Below are 12,006 nucleotides of genomic sequence, written 5' to 3'. Positions count from 1 at the left end.
AACATGAGCTTTGTGGAGTACATGACATTCCCTTGGGAGAGCCACAAGCAGCCCTCACAGAACTTAGCAGTCACCTTCAAGCCAAGGTGAAAGAGGTGTACCAGAAGGTGGCCATTCACCTGCTAGTGGGGAGGACAGCAGAGACACAGATGAGGCAGGGCTCCAATATGAGCCCCACATGGGAGAACACATGGTAGATCCTTGCCATAGCAAGCAGGGAGCTGTGGGCTCACATGAGTGACTGTGTTCTTCTGCCAGGAGGAGATGACAAACATGAGGTCCAAGAAGTGATATGCTGTGTGTGTTCAAGGCTACTCAGTGATTTTTTGATGGGATTCCAGACACCAGGTTCACCTGTCTACTATACTGCCTCATCTCATGTCAGTGTTTACTTATAGGGTGATGCCACTCATGTTGACCCCAATGAATCAAAAGTTCTCTTTCAGGTCTTTTAGAGGAAGTGTCTCTTCTAGGACTCAGAATTTCTTAGACCAAATCCAGTGGAAATTTGGTTGTATTATTGATAACACAAAGCAGTGCAAAATACAACTATCTGTGCTATACAGGGGGAGAAGCAAAACGGAGGGGGAAAGGAGAAGAGATTTGCAAATGACCCAGATATTCCCGAGGTAAATTATTGAAATGGCTGCTTTGTGGTCCATTTTCTACATATCTGCTCTCAGACTGTATTCTGCAAACAGGAAGTATCAGTCTTAGTTACTGAAGGAGGCTCCCCACTCAGGAGATGGCTCTCTATACAGGCATCACAAAGATCTTATCCTTATCCTTACCTTAGCTGAGACTCTAAAACAGTGGGGGCAGGCATCAGAGGACAGAATGACTGACCATGTGCTGCCTTTGTCATGCTAAGGTCATTTCTGGGCTGGAGAAGAAACCTTAGCACCCTCAAACATCAAGACTCCTAAGAATGAGACCCAGAGAGCCCCCCATCCTCCCAACTCCCAGGGGTGAGACCCTCTCACTGCTTCACATAATGTCCTTTCATGCTGCTGGCCTTACCATCAATGTTACTTCTTCCAAGAAGCTTCCCTTGGCCCCATGGATGAGTTTATGTGTTCCCACTGTGCATTCAGATGGCACCTTCCTTCCCCCTTCACCATATAAGTCTCATCATGCTTTATCCTGAATCTGTGCCACAGCAGATTCTGGCCACGCTCTTTGCTTAGTGACAGAAGGATAACCATCTCTGTCTTGGTGTCCACCCTCAGAAAATGTTAGTTGCTTGAGTGAAAAGCCACAAACTTCTTACAAGCATTCACCCACAGCTTTCCCACCCAATTGTTCTAAAATAAACCAACTCATGGCTTTCTTTGATGAGTGGAAATGGCTTAATTTCCAAGAAGTGGAAAACCAAAGTGTGCAGATTTTAACCATTAAAAAATTAGAAGTTAGCATTGGCATCTTTCCCCTGAAGTTTCATTTAAAACAAAAATTAAATATAGAAGTGGTGCAACTCCAGAGTTCATTATGACTCAAGACATTACAAATTGATTGATAAACACTGGACTTTTCAAAGCTCTTAACATATTTTCCTGCTGTAGAGGGAACTTGGTGATTGAGCAAATAACCAAGCAAACGGCACAGGCCATTCTATTGCATAACAGAATTCAGAACTTGTTTAACTAACTCATCACAATTTGGTCTGTGCAACTTGTTAGGAGAGGAAGTTTCAGAAACCTGGTAAAATTAAAGAAAAAAAACTGTCCCTGAAAAGGCCAGAGTATCAGAGACACTTGAAAACATGAGGAAATGATTCTCCTCTCTTAATAGTAGAAATTATGTGCACAGACTCTGTTGTCTAAGACATTAACTTTGAAAAATTAAAATTCCCCCAGAGAGGTGAGTAAGCCTAGCAATGTCAGGATCATCGTCTGTCTCACCATCCAATGGGTGTAACATGCATGTTATTTCTGCTCATAAAAAAAAGTCTTTGTGCCAGATGGACTCCTCTGGCCTGTGTGAAAGTGCCTGATGCTGGGTTCCTTAAATGTTCCTATCTGCCCTTCCTTCCTGGTAAGAGGTACAGAACAAGTACAGGCTGTGAATTGGGAAAAGGACAGGGGATGCTAAGAGTAGGTCATGACATGACAATAAATGAAAGGTAGGCAAACTGATAGGAGGCTTCTCCCCAAGCCAGGTGTTATGGCTTGTATCTAGATGTTCCCCAAAGGCCCATGTGGTCAGAGGTGGAGCTTTTCAGTGGGTGGCTGGATCTAGTGTGTGATGCTGGGATTAAGGATGTGATATTGGGATTGATTCTCGTGTGATGCTAGGATTAAGGGTGTGAGTGCTACCTACCCTAAAGGCAGTAACCTGGATAAAATATAAGGGACAGAGAGGGCTGTTGTGATCGTTGTTTGTCACTTGTCACTTGGTGCTTGCTGCTTTCTGCCTGCCTGCTTTGTGATGCCCCTCTGCCATACCACCCTGTCTTGAAGCCAGCCAACTATGAATTTAAACCTCTAACAACTGTGTGCCAGATAAACCTTTCCTCCTTTAATTTTGGGTGTTGGGTATTTTGTCTCAGCAATGAGAGAAAACTAAGACACTGGGCATGGTATCACATGTCTATAATCCCAGTACTTCGGGAGGCTAAAGTAGGAAAATCCCAAGTTTGAGCTCAGCCTGAGCAACTAAGACTTAGTGACACACTGTTTCAAAATTAAACATTAAAAAGGTCTGGTAACGTAGGTCAGCGCGAAGGCCCTGGGATCAATCCCCATACACACACACACACACAAGCACGCACGCACACACACAAGCACGCACGCACGCACACACACACACACACACGCACACGCACTGCTGTTGCCCACATTAGATGTCAGTGGTTACCAAAGAAATCAGTCCCAGACTTAGAACCACAGGCAAAGTTGCCAAGTTTGAGGTAAGGGTAGAGTCAGCCTTAATTGTTGGCTGTTTATTGGATACACACCCTGCAAATAACCTCAGGGCACTAAAGGGCCAGGAAGCAGAAAGGATACTAAAGGTACCTCCAGGAAGGGTGAAAGAGACACCAGCAGTCCACACAGAGCTGACCTAGGAGACCTGGGTAGAAATCTTTGGGGGCCACATAAGGAAGACTTTGTGCCCCACTGAAGCCTGGGTTCCAGTCTTAAGGCCTGGATACAGAAGGAAATTCTGGAAAGGTCCTAGTTGGCCACAGGGCAAAGCTAAATATACAAGTCTTTCAGGAACACAATGGAAAGGAGTCAGAATTGTGGCTGGTCTAGTCTAAGTAATAATTTGTTATGAGCCTAGACTTCTTTTTCTGATCCTTATAACTTTCCAAATATTTGCTAGTTTTATGAACTCTTGTTTACTCTCACGTTCTTCCATGTAGTTAGAGTAAATCCTATCAATGAAAAAGAGCTTATGCATAGCTTCTATGAAGATAAAAACAACTTGATCTTCCCAGGGCCTCAGTTTCTCTATTTGTAAAACAAGATTACTCAATATATGGTGGACTTCAGGGAAAGTATGAGTCTCCTCTAGTTCCTTGCCCTCCCCTCATTCCCTACTCAGGAGAAGGGGTGTGGCCTAGGAGCCCACCAGCTGGGATTTGTCAGGGGCTCTTGTGCGGTGTTGTTTTAGTAACAGCAGCAAAAATGTGAAAAGAAGAGATGGATCCCTGAGTCCTCCAAGAATTTTAAGGACAGATCTGGGTGCAAAAATGGGTACAGAGACATAGCCACCTAGATTGAGTCCTCACATAGGGACTCCAATAAATAACTTCTGAGTACAAATAAAGCATAATTATGTGGGGGTAAGAGCAGAACAGAGGAGTTCAAACAGAGAAGCCCACGGTTTTATGCAGGAGGAAAGATGACATTTTAACACACTCTCAATTCCAACCTTTTTCCGTTGTAGCTTCTGCTTTTCCCTGAATTCTTCCATTTTCCTGGCCTCTTCTCTTAGAGTCTGTGCAAGCTGAATGTGACACTGGGCCACATTGTCTACTTCTGCAAAAAGAATTTTTTAATAAGACAATAATCAAGCTCTATCTGTATCTAAATTCAGATACACAAAAGTATACAAAATTAGACATGCTTAGTCACAAAAGACTGAAGCAAATATTAAAATCATTTGGTCACCAACATTTATTGAGCTCTTTCATGTGCCCAGCATTTCCCTGGCCACCAAAACCAAAGCTAGAAAGCCCTTAGCTTAACCTCCTACTATTAACTGTTACTAACCTAGCATATACCCAGCTTTGAGAAAAAAAAACACAGCCAAGGGTGCATCTCAGAAGTTTGCATCCCAGGAGACATTCCTAAAGCCATCATAATTTCAAATTTGACTCTTTGTTCTCTTTAGACAAAATCTTGGGATCTTTCCATCTCTAACCTCTCAGGAGCCTGAACTTTTTATTAAAAAGGTCATACAGGGCCAGGGATTTAGCTCAGTGGCACTGTGCCTGCTTTGCAAGCGCAAGGTCCTGAGTTCGATCCCCAATATCAATAAATAAATAAATGTCATACAACAAAAGTTTGCCTTCTAGTTGTTATTATTGGGTAGAAAGATTATTGGTCATTTCTCCCCTTATTTTCAAAAATCTTTACAGTGAGAATGGCTTGCCTTTATAATAAACAAAATAAACTTTAAAATTTTATTTCTTCTAAGAAAACAAATTGAAGCATGGTATTAAAACTAGAAAGTGGCTGAGCATGGGGCAACACACCTATAATCCCAGGACCGAGGAAGCTAAAGCAGGAGGATTGCTGTGAGTTCAATGCCAGCATCATGGGCTATATAGTGAGTTTAAAGCCAGCTTTAAGTACATAGCGAGACCCTGTCTCAAAAGATACATACATACATACACACATAAATCTAGAAAGACAGATCTTATCTAAGAAAAAATTTTAAATTTGTGCCATCTAAATAACCTTGAAGATCAGCAGATACATGAAAAAAACTGAAAAGTATTTGTAATTTATATAACTAAGAGCAAACAGTTATATTAAAAGAGATTTCTCAAATAAAAAGGATATTTATATCTCAGTATTTAAAAATCATTTAAAGAACATGAACTCTAGAAAAGAATGGTTAAGTGGTTAATATGCAATTGAAAATATATTCAGCCCTAAAACTACTGAAAATATGTAAAACTTTAAAACCCAGGATATGTCATTTTTTTGCCTTTAAGTTTTGTAAAATTTCAAAAGCAAGAAAATTTTGAGTATTGATGAACATAGGGAGAAATGATCCTCTTGGCAGGGAAAAAAATCAGCACAACTTTTTTGGAGGAAATATGATATTTTGTCATCAAAAATTTTAAATGGAAAAGAATAAGGCAGAGCTGTATGAACTGAAATAGAAAGCTGTCTATGATATATTGTTAAGTAGATCAGCAAATTATGGAGAAATATGTACAGTATCTTCTTGTATAAAAACTTGCTCATGCCTATGTACGTATGTGTGCCTGCTAACAAAAAAAAAGAAGAAAAGACTTGTAAATGCATAGGAAAAAATTCTGGAATGATATATACAAAACTGTTAACATGATTAAAATTTGATATCCTTGGGGTTGGGGATTTAGCTCAGTGGTTTCACTGCCTGCTGTGCAAGCGCAAGGACCCAAGTTAGATCCCCAGTACCAAAAAAAAAAAAATTGATATCCTAGAGATTCTGAACCCCTACCATGGTATAATACTATTTGTTTATGAATAGATGCATATATATGCCTATATTATATATAATATATATATATATTTGGAATTGCATTAAAATCCCTGCTGTTATATTTACCAATAACTGCTTATCATTGAGAAGTGAAATTCCAGTGTCTACCATTTCCTTTATAGTTACATGTCTCATTTAAATATAAATTTTAATATAAATAGATATTATACTAACATGAAGAAAATAAAACTTTTTTGAGAGAAAAAACTAAATAAATAATAGCAAAAAAGTAAATGATTTGGACAATTCTGCCTATGCTGAAGTACCTTGAGCCGCACAAGTGGCTTTACATAGGAAATATGAAAAAAAATACCACCTTTACCTTGAGAAATAGATTCGTTGATGAGTTAAAGAGAGAAGATACCTTCCATTGAAAAGTTATGAAAAGTTAGGAGGGCTATTTATCCTCTTAACTAGCTCATATTTATACTTGTGATGTTATGGTATATATAATTTGGGTTTCATCTATGGTTCCAGGGTTATAACTCCCTCCTGAAGAAGGACCATGGAAATTTTAATCTTCCCCTGCTTTAGGCTGGCCATAAAGAAATTCTCTTACTTAACTGACTAATAATAGGTCATAAGTCCCTTCTCAATCCAGAGAATTCTTGCCCCATTCCCTGGAGAAAGGAATACTGCATAGGGAGTCCAAGAAGAACCTGAATAGACAGGCATTGTTGGGAGCTCCCCAAGCAAGCCTATACAATGAAGTCTCCATAAAAACCCAAAAGGACAGGGTTCAAAAGCTTCTGTGTAGGTTTGTGGAGGGCAGCATGGCTCAGAGAGGGCAGGGAAGGTCCAAGCCCCTCTCCCATATCTCACCCTATACGTCTCTTCTTCAGTATCATTCATAATAAACCAGCAAGGTGTTTCCCTGAGTTCTGTGAGCTGCTCAAGCCAATTAATCAAATCAAAGGAGGGTGTTGTAGGAACCCTGATTTTTGCTAGTTAGTAAGAAGCACAAATAAATCAACTGACATCTAAGGTGGGGGTAGGAGGCAGTCCTGAGGATGAGTTCTCAACCTGTCATATCTGCTGCTGTCTCCTGGTTGATACTGTGGGACCTGAATTGGATTAGAGAACACCTGGCTAGCTGCTGCCTACTGCAGAAGAGGCTGCCTTCTTACTGGGAGACAGAAACCCTCATACATCTGGCATCAGAGACCTTCTGTATTGATTGTTGTGGTGTGAGAGCAGAGGAAACAGTCTGTGTTTGTTCTGACAGCACATCACTCAACTAGCTACAGAAACATTCACATGTCACACAGACAGTGCCTGTTAAAAGTCATTTAGCTTGGAGATTCCAAACTCTTAGAAAGTCAGAAAGCCTCAGAAGCATGCTCTTAGTGCCTGAGACCACTAAGGCTGGATAGGATAACTTCCAAATTAGATTTGCAACCAAAGGCCACAATACAGAAACAAAAACTGAAAGATTAAGAAAACATGCTGAGGGCACGATGACTTGTGCTTTCCATTTGATCTTGAGACATGGAAGCAAATAAAGAATCAGCCATCTGAGAAAGCAAAGATGGCCCCACAGGAAGAAAATTATTTCCTCCCTGCAAAAAGATACAGAAAGTAGAGTTTCACCGAAGCAGAGATGAGCTCTGACAATTCTGACACTGACACTTCCAAAGACTTTCAGTTTTCTCTTGGAATCAGCCTTTATTATTCTCAAGAAGCATGATAAAATTAGAATGCCCATGCAAAATAAGAAAGAAGTCCAAAATACAATGGAGCTGTCTCTCACTGGAGTCTTTTCCTAAGAGGATAAAGGAGACAAATGGAGAAGGGGTCCTGTTATTTCTAGAACATAGCATCCTGACTTTGAAGAGAAATGAAGGAATAAGAATTAAAGAGACAAAAGAATGTGGGGTTAAAAAATGACCTCAATGGACCAGGGATTTAGCTCAGTGGTTCTGCTGCCTGCCTTGCAAGTGCAAGGTCCTGAGTTTGATCCCCGGTACAAAAAAAAAAATGACCTCAAACTTTCTCAGGCAATAAGCCTGGAAAATTGTGAGCTCCAATGTAAACAGTCTTGATTTAAGGTGCCTCTGAAGCATCCAAGAAGAAACATGCAGTAGAGGATGGAATATAAGGACTGGTACTCAGAGAGTGCTAGACAGAAGATATACATCTGTACATTCTCTGAGAGAAGGCAATAGCTAATGCGAGGGATGAAGGTGAGTTTACCCAAGGAGGTGAGAAGTTGTTATGATTTGTATATGAAATGCACCCCCAACGTATACAGAAGTGAGGCTTTTTGAAGGTGACTGGACCATGGAGGTGCTACACTTATCAGTGGATTAATTCATTGATGAGTTCACAGCTGGGTGTGCTGTGAGGAGGTGGGGCTTGGTTGAAGGAAGTGGGTCACTGGGGACCTGACCTGGGTATATTCTTAGGCCTGGCTCCTCCCTTCTCTGTCTGCTTCCTGGGTGTCATAAGTTGAGCAGCTTTCCTCCACCATGCCCTTTGGCCATGCCATTTCTGCCTTGGAGCCAGCCTGAACTGGCTGAAGCCATGCACCAAAATAAACCTTTTTTCCTTTAAGTTTTATATGTCAGGTACTTTGTCCCAGCAATGGAAAATGACTAACACAAAGTGTTAGGTTCATGCTCTGAGAACCTGCAACACTGACAATGTAGACAAAAAAGAACAGAGAAAGGGACAATCAAGTAACCAGAAAAGTAGGAAGACCCAAGACAGTGAGATGGGATGAAGCTTTCAAGATGGAAGAAATGCACAACAGTGGTGAATGCTACTGAAGAGTCAAGAAGAGGAGTGAAACTGTCCATTGGACTTAATGACACAAAGATTAGTAGTGTCCTCGGAGAGGGCAGTTCCAGATGATTGATCAGCCCACCTGCCAGATCAGAGTGAGAGGAGAGGCTACCGAGACAATGTCTCCTTTGTGGTTTCTTGTAATTAAAGATTCCTTCTGCATAAAAAATGGCTGGGGATCTGGGAGATATGGAGAGGCATTTACAACACTGTCCCAGTTGACTCTGGGAAGAGGAAATCAGTGCAAAAAAACATACAAGGTGTTAGGCTGGCAGACAAGTCTGGCTGAGGCAGGTGGTGTGTAGATGAGCATCTAGGTGACTATGTTTCTGAGATGTAATGAAGCAGAATACACAATCCTTACGGGTGTTTTTCCCAGTGCTCAGCATCATCACTTGGAAATTTTCAAGACATGCAGAATTTTCAGGCTTCACCCCAGACATCTTGATTCAGAAACTCAGGATGGTCCCAGCAACCACACTAATAACCAGCCTTCCACATGGTTCTGATGCTCACTCAAGTATGAGAGGCATGGCTCTAGGAAAGCCACAGGTACATCTCTAAATAGGTGCAGAGCATCCTCCAGCTCATTTCAACTCTGCAGAATTCACCTTAGGAGTTGCTCTAGTTTATCCAATTTGAAATTGCTGGTCAGATTTAAACTTGCCTTTGATGACAGACATGGAACTTAACAAAGACAGGAAATAGTTTTTTAAAAAATCACTTACGCTGCTTGAAGACTTCGAGGGCCTTCTTCAGGGTGCTAAAAAAACAAACACATACATCATTTCATTTCTGAAAGTGGTCTATATAGTATTATTATAGTGCCTCTGCATGCTTCTCTGTGCCATGTCTTAAAGACTACAGACTGATCTTTACTAGTAAACTTGAGAAGACTTCTTAATCTCAATTTCCTTAATCTCTGGCATATAAGCAGTTCTTCACTCCCTGCCTCAGTAGGGCAAGGTGCCAAAACTATGCTTCATTTTCCCCAGTGATAATATAGGAGTCTCTTTCTCATAACACCAGTTGTTCCTTAAAGTATGGCAACTAGAAGTACAAAAACAAGGCAATAAAGGAAGGTTTCAAACCCTACTTCCTGAATGCCTCCTTTGTATTCATTCAATCATCATGTATTTATTGATCATAAACTATGGGCCAAGCATTGTGTCAGATGTTGGGGATTCACTGGTGTGAGACAGGCATCATCCCAAACCTCAGAGTCTAATGGATGAGACAGACCTTAAACAAATTGTACTGTATTAGATTTTCTATTGCTGCATATCAAACCCAGCAGCATATAATAATACATATTTATTATCTTACAGTGTATGTGGGTTAGCAGTCTAGCCATGGTTTCGCTGGATTCTATGCTTACAGTCTCACAAACTGCATTCTCATCTGCAGGCTTGACAGGAAGAATCTGCTTCGAAGTCTGCTAGAAGCCTAAAGCTAATATTTTACTCTCACCCTAAACAAAGAAATCCCTGAGAATGTTTTAATTCAAAGCATCCTTTCTACCAAACCATGTTACTACTATCCATATATTTTTGATGTGTTTAGTTACTACTATCTGATTTTTTTGTTGTTTTTTGAGAGAATCTCTCCATGTAGTTCAAGGTGGCCTTGAACCCACTATGTAGCCCAGGCTGGCCTTGAGCTCACAGTGATCCTCCTGCTTAACCTCCCAATTGCTAGGATTACAGGTGTGCACTGCCATGCTTGGCATTATACAATATTTTTGTTTCATCTTGCTTTTTAAATCCCTAGAATTGACATGAATACTATTTCATAAACTTTAGATTTATTCATGTTTGTGATATCATTTGCTCACTATTCCTTCCTGAACTTCAGACCCTTTTTTCCTCAGCTATTCTTCTTCCTGAGGATATCGTTTAAAAGTACCTTTATTGAAGATCTGCTTATAGTTAAATTTTTGTTTGTCTGAACAATTTTCACTTCAATTTTTTTGTCTAAGAACATACTTTTTCTTGTTTCTTGAAAAAATAATTTCTCTGGATATACAATTCCAGGTTGATAATTATTTCCTTTTAGCACCTTAAAAATATAATTGCACAGTGCCTGGTTTCATTGTTGCTGTTGAAAAACCAGATTATGACTCTAATAAATAAAAGTTCAGTAATGCATAATCATTCTCTCTGCATGCCATTAGACTTTTTCATTATTCTGAATCTTGCTCAGTTTGACTACCCTGATGCAGTCATGAATTTATAAATCTTGGAATTTGTTTTGCTTCCTGAATCTGAGAATTTATGGCTCCCATCACTTCTAGAAAATTCTCAACTTCTGTTGCTTCAAATATTTCTTCTCCTTCTATTATATCTTCTGGAACTCTGATTAAATGTGCATGATACTTTATTCTCCATGTTTCTTAATTTTTTTTTGTTATTCTTGGACTTTTAAAATAATTTTTAAAATTTTATTAGTACTTGTTTTTCCTGTGATGAGTTCTGGGTGATTTCATTTTCTAAATTTTATTTTTTAATTGACCAAGATTTTATGTATTTATCATGTATAACATGATAGTTCAAAATATGTATACATTGTGATATGGTTCAGCAGGGCCAATTAACATACACATTACTTCGTCTACATACCTACTATTGTTTTTAGTGACAACATTTAAAATCTATTCTGTCAGCAATGTATAATACAATTCATTGTTGTTAACTATAATCATGTTATATAATAGATTTCTTGAGACCTTACTTCTCCTAACTGAAATCTTGTATCTTTTGGCCAATATCTTCCTAACCATGACCCCAGGTCTTGTTCATTTTTTCTTTTCAAAACGTTTTGGGAACTTCTGAAAGTTCTGTCACTCGTACATTTAGTTCACACTTTTTGTTTTCTTTTCTCCCTCCTTCCCTCCTTCCCTCCCTTCCTTCTTTCCTCCTTCCCTTACTCTCATCTGTCCTTCGTTCCTAACTTCCTTCCTTCCTTCCTTTCTTCCCATCTTCCTTTCCTCTTTCCTTCCTGTTTTTCAGTTCCGGGGATTGAGCCCAGGGGAGCTCTACCACCGAGCTACATCCACAGCCTTTTTATATTTTTCTCTTTGAGACAGTATTTCAGTTGCCCTGGCAAGTCTAGAACTTGTGATCCTCCTGCCTCAGATTCCCTCAATGCTGGGATTACAGGCACATACCACCCTGCCCAGCTCACTCTTTTATTTTCTTTAAACATATTATATAGATTTGGTTTTTAGATCTGTTAATTCCAGTATCTAAAATCTATGCACATCTCTTATTGCTACTTATTGTTTCTGTTGACTCATATTTATGGTAACTTATTTTCATGTGTGTGTGTACACTGTATAATGAGCTCAATGTTCATTGTGGGATCTTTAGAAAGGATCTGCATTGATGTGTGCTAGTAGACTTAATCACCTAGGACCACTTTAAATTTTTAGGTTAGGATTCTTCAGCCCACCTTAATGAAATATGGTAATGTGGTATGCCAAATCCTGTCTGCTCCATTAGGACCTCTGAGGGGATACTG

General features: G+C 39.8%; 1 protein-coding gene across 1 annotated transcript in view; it reads right to left on the bottom strand.

The window, feature by feature from the left end:
• Nucleotides 1–12,006, bottom strand: part of Pstpip2 (proline-serine-threonine phosphatase interacting protein 2) — a 118,592-nt gene that overhangs the window by 44,023 nt on the left and 62,563 nt on the right. Inside the window, exons 4-5 of the mRNA XM_004855082.3 lie at nt 9,216–9,250; nt 3,877–3,983 (exon numbers count right to left, since the gene is read on the bottom strand). Of these exons, the coding sequence (XP_004855139.1) occupies nt 3,877–3,983; nt 9,216–9,250 (142 nt within the window). The remainder of the gene's footprint in view (nt 1–3,876; nt 3,984–9,215; nt 9,251–12,006) is intronic.

This window comes from Heterocephalus glaber, unplaced genomic scaffold, assembly GCF_053883595.1.
Source record: "Heterocephalus glaber isolate CG9 unplaced genomic scaffold, H.glaber_assembly_v1.0 deba00000331, whole genome shotgun sequence".
NCBI classification, from domain to species: Eukaryota; Metazoa; Chordata; class Mammalia; order Rodentia; family Bathyergidae; genus Heterocephalus; species Heterocephalus glaber.
This window is presented reverse-complemented; position numbering and strand designations above follow the sequence as displayed.